Here is a 15,649-nt window from a genome sequence, read left to right as displayed (position 1 = left end):
GTGCAATTTTTAAAAATTATTTTTTAGTTCTAATTTTATTTATGAAGAAAAAATTCAAAAATTAAAAACCTCGGCTAATTTATTTTTCATGAAAATTAATTTAGGATATATTTAATAATTTTGTTACAAAAAAAATATGGCAAAAAAGAGTTATAAGAAAAAATTGACACTTAGAAATTTTAAAACGTAAAAATTGCAATTTTTTAAGAAAAATTTTTTTGTTAAAAAAAATTAAAAAATTGTCAAATTATTGCTAACTTTAATGTCATCTTTTATTTAATTTATTAATTAGGTTTAGAAAATTGTTTTTTAAAAATTATGACATTAATTTAGCTGTTAATTTACAATTTTTTAATTTTTTTTTAACAAACAAATTTGTTTTAAAAAGTTATTTTTAAAAAATTGCATTTTTTATTTTTTTTAATTTCTACATGTCAATTTTTTTTTATAATTTATTTATTTAAAATATTGTCAAAGTTATCAAATATCTGCTAAATTAACTTTTATTTAAAAATTGCATTTATAGTTTATGAAAATTAAGTTAGCTGACATTTTAAAATTTTTAGTTTTTTTTTTTTTATTGAGTTTTTACAAAAAAAATTTTTTTATTTATAAAAAACTCGAAAAACTATAAGTGTAATTTTTAATAAATATTTTTTAGTTATAGTTTAATAAATTAAAAAATTAACTTTAGTATTATTTATAGATTTATTTTTATTTGTAAAATTGAATTTTATACTAAATTTTAACAAAAAATAATTAAAATCCAGTATCAAATTTTTGAAAAATCTAAAATATATATCATAATTACATGAAAAAAATTTAATACAAAAATTCCAGATGTAAAAATTAAAAAAAAATTACAAGGGAAAATTTTTATTATTATAATTAATTTTTTCTAAGCATTTAAAAACCGACAATTGTTGGTAATTATTAAAGGAATGATTAAAAAAAAATAATATTAATAACAAAAGATCATTTGACATATACTTTTATTTTTCAATTCTATATCAATGTATAAAGCAATTATTTTTTCTTCATTACGTTCGAATCGATACGTTGGTCAATTACCCATTTAAGTTAGTCAATAATTGTTTTTTATTTTGTTTTTTTTTTTTTTTATATAAAAAGAATATGCGAAAGATGATAATGAAATAAATATGCATATAAATAATCACAAGTTACTATAATACAGATTAACTATTATATAAAAACAATCATACACTCACGTCTGCATTTTTAAAAAAAAATGTTCACTTGCTTTACTTCATTTCATTAAAATTGAGCACAATATAATAGTAATGATAATGAAAAATAAAGAGATTAATTAAAATAAAATAATTACAATTGAAACAAAATTAGTTTTATCACAGGATTAAAATTAATCGATAATGTTATATAGTCAATTAATAATTCAATTTATTTTCACTGTCTTGATTTTGAATATTTACTTTTTCCTTTTTTAATTATTTAGTATGTATAATTCATATGAAATACAGGCAGTATCATGAGTTAGTATTTCATCGTCTCCAAAACATTCAGTCATATCTAATTTTTTTTTGCTTAAAAATGAATGATTATACAAAAAAAAAAAGCATAATTAATAATTAATAATTATATTATAAAGAAAATAAAAATAAGAGTATTAATAATAATAGCAAACAATGTACAAGTATTTATAAATTAAAAAAAAAAAATCATACGCTGAGGAAGAGCATTTATCGACTGTTACTTTCTAAATAATGAATTTGATTTTATTAACTAATTATCCCGTTAAACTATTTATAATTTATGATAATAAATGTAGGCGCGTAATGGCTGATAATCCATTAATTTTACCATGATAATTAATTAATTAATTATTATTTTTTTTTATACAAATACAAAATTGTTTATATTGTCTCTCAGTAGATAAACTTTGTAATTAATGTTTGCATTTAATTAATAATTTTAATTAGCTTAAATAATTATTTTCTGATGATTCTAATCTACCGCGTTACGATATACTAAGCCTTTTTTTTTTATTTTAAATATTTATAATGATAAATTACGATGAAAAAATGAGTACATTATAAATGGCATGATATAAATATCTATTGAAAAATTTTTTATTTAATTATTTTTATTTGGGTATTTATCGGCAAAAATTTAAAAAATAATCTCAGCTTATTTTGATTGCAACTACACGCTGATTTAAAAACTAATCCAAATATTATTTATTATTTTCTTTGACTTAATTATTTTTTAATAAAAATTTTTAATAAAAATTCATACTGAGCAGACACATAAATTCCATAATAGTGATCATCACTCTTCTTGCATTTTAATTATCCATTAATTAATCAGTATACTTATTGTAAGTGTAAAATTTGTTCACTCTATAATAGCAATAGCTATATTTATATTTATATCTTTATATATATATTTATATATTTATTTATATTTATATTTATATGTATATGTATATGTATATGAATGAATGACCTCATGACATAAGACGACATTGACCCTTTAAATAATATTAATTTACTTCTGGTATCATACGAAAGAGAATACTGTCCTTTCGGTCGTCTGCTAATGACTTAGATTATGTATTAATATTTATAGTAATAATAATAATTAATATTTATATATAATATTTATATTCATACGGTACGGCCTTCAATTAATGAGAAAATTACACGGAAAAAAGTAAACTGTAATAAATAATAGTCGATTTATAATAAGATGGTAAAAATTACCATTTCAAACAGTAAAATTGTGATTTTACTAATCACTTTATTAGATTTATTATTTAAATGCTTTAATTTATAATTTACATGGAAGAAAAAGATCCATTTACTGACACTGGCTTAGTTAATTGACACTTGCAATTTTATTCTAATTGAAAAAAAAAAAAAAAAATGTTCTCAAAAAATCAATTATCTTAAATTTTATAATTCAAAAATTATATTTATTAATTTATTAGAGTCGATTTTTTTTATTTAATTAAAATAAAACTACAAGTGTCAATAACTAGTTCAGTGTCAATAATTGGGTCTTTTATCTTATCTAAATAAATGATCGCATGCACGGAAAGAACAAGATGACACTGGATATCATCCGAGATTATACTGAGTGAAAAAAATTTTTAGATAGTAGCTAGTATAATGCAGATTACAATGAATATAATCCAGATAACAATAAGTATAATCCAGATAACAATGAGTATAATCCAGATATCACGCAGTATAATCTGGATTTTTTTTAGCTACTATCTGAAATTTTTTTTCACTACAGATATCACTGAGTATAATCTGGGATGATATCCAGTGTCATCTTGTTCTTTCCGTGTGATATGTAAAAAATGTAAAATACTATTACTAAATTTCCAATACAAGCTACGTTAATATTTACAAAGTAAAATGGTAAATTTCAAACACAACACTAAAAATCAAACTATAATTATTGACTTGTTTGGACTGGTAGAATATATATTTTAAGAGTATAATTTTTACTGTTTTAAATGTTAAATTCTCCTAGATTGAGATCCTCTTCTTTTCATCTGAGTTCCCCTTCTCCTCATAGAATGGACTATATATTGAAACGGCAATTTTTACTGTTTGAAACAGTAATTTTTTAAGATGACACACTGATAGAAGAATTTCTTAGTATTTAAGAAAATTTCTTAGTATTTAAGAAAATTTCTTTGTATTTAAGAAATCATTTCTTAGTGTTAAAAAAATATTTCTTAGTATTTAAGAAATATTATAAATACTAAGAAATGATTTCTTAAATACAAAGAAATCTTCTTAAATGCTAAGAAATCCTTCTATCAGTGCAGAGTCGTTATTTACTATAGTAACAGCTACTCATAACTTATTTTCGACATAAAATAATAAAAATTGCGGCTTTTAAATTTTCTACATTAAGTTCTTTCATATTTATATTTTAGCCACCCCGATTTTCGCTGTACTATAAAAATTAACCGGAATTTTACAGTTAACTTTTTTCCGTCTACCTTCCAAACATTATTATTATTTTTTCACCGTCATATCCACGATTACAAACGCAACTGTTCTAAAATTTTTTGATTTAATTAATAAGTGCTCGTAGAGATATCAATTGAATAGAACCTTTACCTCTGAATCATATTCGTCACATCTTTAATCGTGTTATGAACATCACTAAGTAGTCTTGTGTTCTCTGTGATATTACGAGTACCAGCGGCTCTCAATTGCCGTGCCTGTAATTCAAGCCGTGACAATAAATCACGAAATTGAAATCTCGCGTGAGATGGCGCACCAGCAACTTCCGTAGAATTAACTTCCTGAAGTAGCCCATGAAGAAGACCAACTTTATCAGACAATTGAAGCCAACTGGCCATAACAATAACCGGAGTACCTTTTAAATTAGTTATACTACCTTCAATAGCATTTGATAATTCTAATACGTCATGTTTAGCTCCTTTAGTCTCTTGTTGCTTACCACTCACATTATCCTCCTCCTGCTTATCGCAATTAGGCGTAGCATAAATCGAAGATCCAAAATACTTTCCCGAAGAACCAATAGATTTAGAACCCGAGGGTTTAGCCGGGACTAAAGGCTTTTCAATATTATCCCCACTCCCAGAAGTAGTTGAATTACCCGGGTGACTAATTCTACTATCACTTTTACTAGTAATAGAACTCCTAGTGGAAGCACCACTGTGATCTTCAGGACTTTCTTCACCCGGATCACCACCGTCTTGTTTATTGATACTCCGAGTGCTTAATTTAGGACTAAGCGGTTGATTTTCCCACGAGGATTCTTTATTTTCCCACAAACGTTTCAAGCTACTGATACTACCCGTGCTTTTGCGTTTATCATCAGCGTCATCATTCTCCGACATATCAGCACCCACGTCATCATTTTTCTTAATTTTATCATCCTGCTTATCAATATTATCCTTCTCAACCTTTCTCAGTCTCGCTTTAAAATCAATTATCTGCCCATCATTATTATCATCTTTTTGCAAATTTGATTTCTTATCAACCTTTTTTAATTTAAACCCAACACTCCCGGGATTCAAAGTGTCTGGCGATACTTTAGTAGTATCTTTATTAATATTATGACTCACTGATTTTTCAACATTACTCAGCTGATTATTTGTCTGGTCATAAGGTGAGTCATTTAAACAATTTAACGAAGCGTACTCTCCTTGAATAGGCGATTTATTTACTGTAGACTGATCGATATTAAAATTAGCACACAACTCGGAGAGTAATTGAGAGGCCGGATCTAAATGCTGTGAAACTATATTACTAAATACATTAGACTTACGTGAGGTACCACTTTGCTTCAAATCAGCGTTTTGTTTTATTTCATTTATTAATTTAAGCTCAAGCATTTCTTTCATACCCGGTTTTAAATTAAATCCGTCGTCTGGATCATTGTTAGAGGGTGGCGGTAAAGGTGGCGGAGGCGGTGGCGCTTCAGTCGGCGGTGAAAGTATCCCATCATTTTTTTCTTTCCCACGGAAAATATTTTTTTTGTCCTCTGTTTTATTACTCTCACTTCCTCCAACACTAGTTGTCTCTCTACGCCTCAAATTAACGCCAAATCTAGAACTAGCTTCTTTAACAGAAGGCTCAGCAGTTCTTAGGTCATTATTTTTGTCATCTTCTTCAATAATTTCTTCCTTAGACTTGCGATCTATTTTTGATTTTCTAACACAAACTGGAGAACCGGAAGGTTTGTAAGGAACATCACCAGTTGTAGGTGGATTAAACGTCGAAAAATCCGGGGGGTCAATATTAGGGTCACAAGGCGGGGGTGGAAGATCTACAGGCGGGGGAGGGAATTCCAAGTCTGCTAAAGTCGGCTGTACCGATCTTGAGGGACTAGCTGTTCGGAATGTCGAGGTATTGGGATTGCGAAAAGTTCTGAGTCCAATGTTATCATTATTATTTTTACTGCGACTCGACATGCGGCTGCGGGGTGAGTTGGGAGGCTGGTAAGTGTTAACAACACCGCTGGACGAATTACTGCGAGTCATTTGTGGCTGGTTTCTTAAATTATTTTGTCGCGGTGAGAGCGACCGGTGTTGAGACGTTTCGATAATATTTATTGCTTCGTGTGGTTGCTGGTGTTGAGGATGTTGTTGTTGTTGTTGTTGTTGTTGCTGATGTAGGTCAATAGACGATGGAGATTCGTGGGCAGATGGCATACCGCTTTGACGGAGCGACTCTAGATACGCGCCTATTCGAGCGCCTTTTGGTAGTGTTCCGTATCGATTTATAGCACGTTTAACATTTTGTACTTCCAGGGCACCCACGTGGACTAGCTGTAATAAATAGAGTTTGTTAGGGTTGATAATGTTGGTTAATATTACTGTTATTTTTTTTTAATAAAGCGGATTCTATTCAAGCAGTGCTAGATGCATTTACCGGACGGCTCGTTGCTTTTTATTTTAATTATTTATTTATATTTTGTAAAAAAAAAAAATAGCGGTAAAAATAATTTGGCTACCACCTTTGAAGCGTCAATAAATAATTTTGTTTAATTGTTTTAATTTTAGTTAGTTATACCTTCTGTGGTAGTACTTCCTTAGACGAGTACTGTCTCGTTTTTATTTGTTTCTGATTGCATATGTTGAGTATTGGTTCGGGTGAAGCCGATGGCTGGGGGAGAAAATTAGACTCCGTCCCCTGGGATCCGTCGCCGTCGTCCTCCAAGTCACAGCCTCCTGGAGGTATTGATTGTGTTGCCATTGTCACGAGATCTCGCGTGATACCTGAGTTGTCATTTAATAAACAAAATAAAAATAATAAAAATAAAATTGTGTGTATTTATAGGTGATTCTCTGTAAGGATGCTTTTTTGGGTAATCGGAAAAAATAGACCGGAAAAAATTTTTAAGTTATGAAAAATTCATATTATTTCATTAAAATTGTTATAAAATAAAAACTATTGTATCATATCCACAATTTTCCTGAAAAACAAATATTACCAGAATGATCACTCCATTTTTTGTTAAAAAAAAAATATTATAATTTTTATTTTATAATAATTTTAATGAAATAATATGAATTTTTCATAACTTTAAAATTTTTTTCGGGTCTATTTTTTCTGTTTTTTTTTGCTGTCTCGGTGATTTTTTTTTTTTATTAGAAAAATTGTTATTTTGTTACTAAAAAAAATTTACGAAAGTAAAAAAATATTTCTACTTGAGAGACTGAAAATTAAAATGAAATAAATTTTAACTTTAAAATTTTAAGATTAAATTTCAAGTTATTCGTTTATAATATATAATTTTTATAAACTTAATTAGTTAACTAACAATTTTCTTTAATAAAAATTACTGAAAATTCATTTGTTTCCTTACATTCATTAAATCAAAGTTTGTCCCCAAATTTTTTTTTTATTTATAAAATTAGATCCATAAGTCTTAATTATTCTAATTAACGTAAATATTCATTAAGAACTTGAAAAGTTTAATGCATTGAAATAGTTTGTTTGATTTTTCTCAATTTGATAAAAAAAAAAACAGTCCCCTATTATGTTATATGGCAAAAGATACACAAATATCGAAAAAAAAAAAAAAAATTCAATTGGCTGTGTATTTATTATCATTAAACTGATAGTTTTGTAGTCCTTGTTAATTTTTTTTTCTAATAAAATAAAAAATAATTTGGTCGGAAAATTTAAGACGTCTTTACAGAAAATCACCCATTTATTGTGAGTATGTTTAAGGTATTTTAATTAAAAACGAATGTGTTTTTTTATTAAAAATAAATGCTAAAGCGTATCGATGTAATGATGATGGTGGTAAGCGCTGGATAAAAGCACGAGCGAATTTTTTTTTTTTTTTTCAGGTTTATTTTATGATGCTTATCAGGTCATTCTCCATTAATCGAACGATCTTTCAACTATCCATAGGCTCACTATATATTTTAATGGTTTTATTAATTACCAAGCATGAGTCAATTATGAGTATCATGATAATAATTATTAAAAGTGTTAGTAAACTCACGTAACACTGCTTGAACGTATGATGTAATCTTTTAGGTGATAAAAAAAATAAATAGTATAATAATAATAATTTACATATGTAATTAGATTATATAAAACTATTTTTATTATTTTAATTAATTATGTTTATTATATGAATTAAAATTCTACTACGAATCTACTGACTTCATGCATTTTCTATAAAATTATTTATTATTATTATTTTTTTTTTATTATTATTTACAGAAATAAAAAATATTTCTGATTAATTAAATTAATAAATTAAATATAGGGAGTCTACAATTTTTGAATGAAATTTAATTTTAATAATAATAAAATAAAATTCCGTAACAACTAGACTAAGTACTTAGGCTTATTACATATTATATAATAATCGAGTTAATAATAAAAGTCATAAATTAATAAAATTAGATTCCAGGAGAATGACCCACGTGCTGTTTTTTTTTAAGATTGTTTCACGATGCAAATTATTTATTAAGTTAAATAAAGGGAAAGAAAATAATTAAAATTTATTTATAATAATGGGATGATAATTAAGCAGTACGTGCATTATTTATATGATAATAAAAAATATAAATAAATACGCGTTAAAATACTTTTAGAAATATTATCAATACCATTTAGATCGGTTCCATCATCAAGATTTGTAGTCCCGACAGAATCGATATTATGCTGATCTTGCTCCTGGTACGCAGAGTCACGAAACGAACTGCATGACGACAATAAGCTATTGAAAAATAATAATAAAAAAAAAAAAAAAAAAACGTGTGGATTATTAAATTTATTATGCTAATTTTATAAATACACCCGAATAAAAATATTAAGCCAAGTGTTTACAGCCGTACCTGGTTCTTTTGGGCGGGGCAGGAGCTTGTTTTCCTCTTTTATTTGTAGAGCGACGCATCTGTACCATGTTACTGTTAGCTTTGTTGGTAAGACCACCCATGAAAGTACTAAGTTTAGTGACATTACTTCCAGCATCTATATTAAATTTTATTTTATTAGTATTGTACTAGTAACCTTGCAGTCACTATGTGACTGCCGTGACTTGTGAACTATAAATAAAATTTTGCTTTATTAAATAATGAATTTTGTTAAATTACACTGTACTTTTTTAAATATTGAAGTTTTTAAAGATATAAGCTCATTCCGATGTTACACAAATCTAGAGCTTTCATTTGAGTACCCACATGCATTTTTGATATATTTTTCATATATTCATATATATAAATATATAAAATATATGAAAAATTGATGTGGGTACTCAAATGAAAGGCCTTAATGAGTGTAACATCGAGATGAGCTTATATCTTTAAAAATATAAATATTTCACAAGGTACAAGGTCATTTCTTAATTATTGACATTTTTAAAGATATAAGCTCATTCCGATGTTCCACTCATCAAGAGCTTTCATTTGAGTACCCACATGAATTTTTGATATATTTTTCATATATACATATATGTAAATATATGAAAAATCGATGTGGGTATTCAAATGAAAGTTCTCGATGAGTGTAATATCGGAATGAGTTTATATCTTAAAAAATGTCAATATTTCACAAGATAAAAGGTCATTTCTTAATTATTGACATTTTTAAAGATATAAGCTCATCCCGATGTTACAGTCATCAAGAGCTTTCATTTGAGTACCCACATCAATTTTTCATATATTTATATATATTATATATATGTATATATGAAAAATATTTCAAAAATACATGTGGGTACTTAAATGACAGGTCTCGATGAGTGTAACATCAGGATGAGCTTATATCTTTAAAAATGTCAATAGTTCTCAAGATACAAGGTCATTTCTTAATTATGTATCTAGAGATACAATTTTTTTTCTCTTAATAATATAGATTACACTAATGTAATAATCAATATACTAATAACTACCTTGCGTTAAACCTGTGTTAGATAATTGGTCAGATACTAAAACAAGACCATGAATATTTCCTGTACTTCCTGTTTGGGATTTCTTGTGATTATAAGAAAACATCGGAGTATCACAACCACCTTGTAATTGTTTTTCTACCTCTAAAAAAAAAAAAATCATCATTTATAGCTTATTTACAAATCAAAAATATTAATAAAAAAAATAATATACCCTCTGTAATACTGGACTCTTGAAACATATTTTCCAACGAATGATGAATTTCTTTGAACGTCGGTCGTTCGATAGCCGACCACTGCCAGCACTGTCTCATCAGCTCGTAGACTTTCGGAGGACACCCTGGAGGACACTCCATCCTGTAGCCCTTCTCCAGCATATGATAAACATCAGTCAGGTCAACACCAGGATACGGAGACATTCCATAGGTCGCAATCTCCCAAAGTAAAATACCAAACGCCCATACGTCAGATTTTGTTGAAAATTTATTATAAGCTAGTCCTTCAGGCGCAGTCCATTTTATCGGAAATTTAGCGCCAGCGTGAGCAGTGTAGGTGTCATCACGCATCAGTCTCGCGAGACCAAAATCAGCGACCTTGACAAGGTGATTCTCACCGACGAGACAATTACGCGCAGCTAAATCTCTGTGAATAAAATTACGACTCTCAAGATAGCTCATACCACTTGCTATCTGTGTTGCCATGTGCATCAACACTACCGCGTTTATTTGATGTTTACTTTCGTTACGTAAATAATCCAATAAATTTCCTTTGCTCATAAATTCAGTGATAATATAAAAAGGTGGCTCGCGCGTGCAGACACCCAACAATTGAACAAGATTCCGATGTTTCATTTCTTTCATTATCGCTGCTTCTTCTAGAAAATCTTTCAAGGCCATTGTATCCTCTTTAAGAGTCTTAACAGCTACAGTCATATTGTAACGCTTCCAGACGGCTTCGTACACGTCACCGTACTGTCCACCCCCAAGTTTATGTCTCATCACAATGTCAGTGCGATTTATCTCCCACTCATCCGGCTCAGGACTAAGTGGAAATACTGTTGGTTTATTGTGTTTAGGCGCTGGGTACAAAAGTTGCGTTATCAATCCGTCAGCTAGCATTGAATGATGATGAACCAATTCTGCCAGGGTGTTAAATTTACTCTCGGTTGTTACAAACATCTAAAAATAATTTTTATTAAAAATAGTTTATTTAAGTTTGAGTTTAAAAAAATGACACTGAAGTTGACAGACATAAAAAATATTCTTAAAATTTTATGGCAATTGAATTATTATATAAAAAACTAGCAACCTTGCAGTCACTATGTGACTGCTGAAACTTGTAAACTATAAATAAATAAAATTTTGCTTTTTTGAATAATGAATTTCGTTAAATTGCACTGTAATTTTTTAACTATTGACATTTTTTAAGATATAAGCTCATCCTGATGTTACACTCATCAAGAGCTTTCATTTGAGTACCCACATGCATTTTTGATATATTTTTCATATATACTTATATATAATATATATTTTAAAGATATAAGCTCATCTTGATGTTACACTCATCAAGAGCTTTCATTTGAGTACCCACATGCATTTTTGATATATTTTCATATATATATATATATATATATATATATATATAAATATATGAAAAATTGATGTGGGTACTCAAATGAAAGGTCTCGATGAGTGTAACATCAAGATGAGCTTATATCATTAAAAATGTCAATAATTAAGAAATGACCTTGGATCTTGTGCACAATTGACATTTTTAAAGGTATAAGCTCATCCCGATGTTATAATCATCAAGACCTTTCATTTGAGTACCCACATGCATTTTTGATATATTTTTCATATATACATACTTATAAATATATAAATATATGAAAAATTGATGTGGGTACTCAAATGAAAGGTCTTGATGAGTGCAACATCGGGATGAGCTTATATCTTTAAAAATGTCAATAGTTCGCAAGATACAAGGTCATTTCTTAATTATGTATCTAGAGATGAAAAATTGACAACTGTCAGCTAACTTCAGTATCATGGAAAAAAATGAAAAAAAAAAAAAATGAAAAAAAACCTTTCCATCACTGTCTTCATTGATTCTATAATGATAAACACGTCCCTCGTATCTTAATGAAATACTTCGTTGTCCAGGACTGCTCTCAGACTCGCGTACAAGAAAACTCCCATTGATCCCCGAGCTCAGCAGATATTCAGCAGCGTTTCGCGCTATTCTCCCATGGTACCAGGAATGTTTTTCTAAAGAATTTACTGGTGTTACATAATTCGAGGGTACCCATCCTACTTGACCGGTACTTGAGTGTGCTTCACACCATTCACCGCTCTTATTATAACTTAATATTCGTACTTGTTCACCTATCAACAATAATAAATTGCTTAGTAATTTAATCTATAACAATTGATACTTTTTATCTAAGCAAATTGACATTCAAAAAATCATTCTCTATTTAATTATTACTATCACAATTACTATTAATTAATAAATAAAAAAATTAAATAAATTTGTTAAATTAGGATAATAAAATAAATAAAATCAAAGCGATACCTTTTTTTAAACTAAGCTGATTTTCACCACCGGCTTGAAAATCATAAAGAGCAACAAACAACTGAGGATCATCCTCCTCCTGTGCTAAAAGGTTTTCCTTACTGGTCCATCTATTAGCAGCCTCGAGTAAACTTCCACCCGTGACATTGGAGTGTGCAGAAAAATTCGACTGCTGTGACAGTGATTGAACACTCGAACCCGTGGGTGGATCACCTTCAGGCAATGCTGGGATATGTGGCAATGGTCTACTTTGTAAAAGAGCTTCTGGAAAAAAAAAAAAAAAAAAAAAAAAAAAAAAAGTAGCATTCAGCATTTACAGCAGCGTGTACTTACTTTTTATATACTAACTATTAAGACACTGAAATTAGCAGACACTTTTTTTATTTTTCTTGAAAAATAAACAAGGTGTAAAAATTTATTTTTAAAAATTTCATTTATAATTTTTAAAATGACATTTAAGTCAGATGAAAATTAATTTAGTAGATATTTGATAATTTTAAGAATTTTCTTTTAACAAATAAATCATGACAAAAACGAAGTAGAAAAAAAAATTGTCATGTAGAAATTTTAAAAAAATAAAAAATGCAATTTTTTTTAAATAATTTTTTGGAAAAAAATCTATTTGTTAAAAAAAATGAAAGTGGTTAAGTGACTGCTAACTTTAATATCATTAAAGTTAATAGTCACTTGACAATTAAAAAAATTTTTTTCAACAAACAAATTTGTTCCAAAAAATGATTTTTAAAAAATTGCATTTTTAATTTTTTTAAATTTCTACAAGTCAATTTTTTTTTTAATTTTTTTTTGCCATAATTTATTTGTTACAAAAATTTTTAAAATTATGAAATATCTGCTAAATTAATTTTCATATTTTTAAAAGCTCTGAAATATAATATTTTTTAAATAATTTTTTTTTTTGATAAATTAATTTGTTAATAAATTAAAAAAAATTATTAGATGTCTTTCAATTTCAGTGTCATAAAAATTAATTTACCAGATATTTAATAATTTTAAGAATTTTTCTATTAAATAAATAACTGATAAAAAAAATTTTTAAAATTAAAAATGCAATTTTTTAAAAAAAATATTTCAGGACAAATTTTTTTGTTAAATATTATTAAAAAATGGTCAAATAGCTAACTTTAATATTAAGTAAAAAATTGTTTAAAAAAATTTCATTTATAATTTTTAAAATCTCTAAAATATATTTCTTAAATAATTTTTTTGTGATAAATTAATTTAATAAATTAAAAAAAATTATATCCTTAAATTTCAGTGTCATACTATCAATTCAATAATAATACTCTACACACTTGATAACAATAACAAATTAATTAGCATAATCAAACATCCGTAAATAGATAAATAAAGCCGACTATTGAATAAAATAACCCAGACAATAACACTATTGAAAATTACTTAACAAAACAATTGAAAAATAACAAGACAAGCATATGGAAAAATCGATAACACAAGTGGTGAGTAAAAAAAAAAAACATTACGGATAACATAAAACAACAATTACATATCAATAGAGTCTATAAATATGAAATATAATTACCGCTGTGCTCTGTAAATATATTAGAACCAATAAGCCGTGATTCTTTAGGATTTCTTGGTTGTTTTCTGGTTTGTCTTACAGTCGAGCCGGTGGGTATGACTCTGTCCTTGGTTTGTTGAGCACCCATAGTTTGACAATTAGCATGCCCCAGCACTTATAATTCCCCCTAGATACTTATTACAATGTATCTACATACACTATTTAAATAAAATAACTCCGGTATGTAAAGCTTCCGGCACCCAGATATTTAATCATGTTTCTCCAACGATTATTATCATCTAGATTCAGACTTTTTTTATAAAAAAAAAACCACACACTGTGTTATATCTTGACAAAGCACATTTATCACTATATGTTACGAAAAATCCCTATTTATCATGACACCAATTATAATTTACACTTACAAGTCATCATTACAGTACGATTTATTGTTAACGTAATAATATTTTATTTAAATAGTATTGTTACGTTAAAACATGTCAATTAAATCTCCACACCACGACTCCGGCCATATTTGACAGCTTTTGACGTCGATTATTTTGTATCGTGCATTACCCGCACCTAGAGAGGGGACTCGACTCACACTTTAACATGTTACACACACATACACCTCACTGTGAACAACAATATATATCAGAGGGGGCTTGACAAAATTTAGTTATCCAAAAAAAATAAATCACGTCATTAAAAATTAAAGCACCACAATAAATCCAACAATTTTATAAATTATAAATTATCAGTTCTTTTCTCAGCATTAATTTATTTTATTTGGAGCAAAAAAATTTTTTTTAAAGAAATTCAACCAATCTCATTGGTCTATCAGTGTTGTTATATATTTATATATATTTATATACATATATGTAGCAGTACAGTATGAAAATGAAGTTAGCTGACATTTTTAATTTTTTATTGAAAAAATTTCAATTAAACAATAAAAAAAAATTTCACATGTAAAAACTTGAAAAATTATAAGTGTAATTTTTTAGAAAAATTTTTTTAGTTGTAATTTTAATTAAAAAAAAAAAAAATCAAATTTTTAGACTGCTAACTTCAGAGTTGTTAATTCATGAATATGAAGTTAGCCGACATTTTAAATTTTTTATTAAAAAAATTTCAATCAAACAATTACAAAAAAAATTGCACATGTATAAAACTTGAAAAACTACAACTGCAATTTTTTATAAATATTTTTTTAGTTGTAATTTAATTAAAAAAAAAAAATCAAAAATTTTTGACGAAAATGAAGTTAGCTGACATTTAAAAATTCTTAGAAATTTTTTATTGAAAAAATTTCAATAAAACAATTAAAAAAAAAAATTCACATGCAAAAACTTGAAAAACTACAAGTGCAATTTTTTTTAGTAGTAATTTAATTAAAAAAAAAAAAAAATCAAAAATTTTTAAACATCTGCTAACTTCAGTGTCATTAGTACAGTGTGTATGTATATAAAATATAAAACAGGGATTTTATAACTACTGGAAGTCTTTCTAGTTGGAATTATTATTAGTGAGCATCAAAATGGTCTGTGTTGTGAATCTACTGAATTTAACACTCAACTTTACCGTCTATATAATTATTACAACTTCCAACTTCACTTATTATTTCAGAACAAACTCCTTGCTCTG

At 27.2% G+C, this 15,649-nt stretch overlaps 1 protein-coding gene across 3 annotated transcripts; it reads right to left on the bottom strand.

Annotated features, from left to right (window-relative positions):
* Positions 1–3,785: 3,785 nt before the first annotated feature.
* Positions 3,786–14,707, bottom strand: LOC123267205 (tyrosine-protein kinase Abl). 3 transcript variants are annotated; one of them, XM_044731753.1, is made up of 9 exons: positions 14,024–14,707; positions 12,463–12,726; positions 11,974–12,155; positions 10,103–11,066; positions 9,892–10,032; positions 8,837–8,972; positions 8,588–8,718; positions 6,549–6,754; positions 3,786–6,304 (listed from the first exon to the last, which is right to left on the bottom strand). In XM_044731753.1, the coding sequence occupies exons 1-9, from the start codon at positions 14,148–14,150 to the stop codon at positions 4,118–4,120; spliced, it is 4,338 nt and encodes a 1,445-aa protein (XP_044587688.1). In that variant the 5' UTR covers positions 14,151–14,707; the 3' UTR covers positions 3,786–4,117. The 3 variants fall into 3 exon arrangements, with proteins under 3 accessions (XP_044587688.1, XP_044587686.1, XP_044587687.1); XM_044731751.1 differs by having other exon boundaries at positions 11,974–12,272; positions 14,024–14,706; XM_044731752.1 differs by having other exon boundaries at positions 8,609–8,718; positions 11,974–12,272; positions 14,024–14,706.
* Between the last annotated feature and the right edge of the window lie 942 nt (positions 14,708–15,649).

Source organism: Cotesia glomerata, linkage group LG6 (assembly GCF_020080835.1).
Source record: "Cotesia glomerata isolate CgM1 linkage group LG6, MPM_Cglom_v2.3, whole genome shotgun sequence".
Classification (NCBI taxonomy): domain Eukaryota; kingdom Metazoa; phylum Arthropoda; class Insecta; order Hymenoptera; family Braconidae; genus Cotesia; species Cotesia glomerata.
This window is presented reverse-complemented; position numbering and strand designations above follow the sequence as displayed.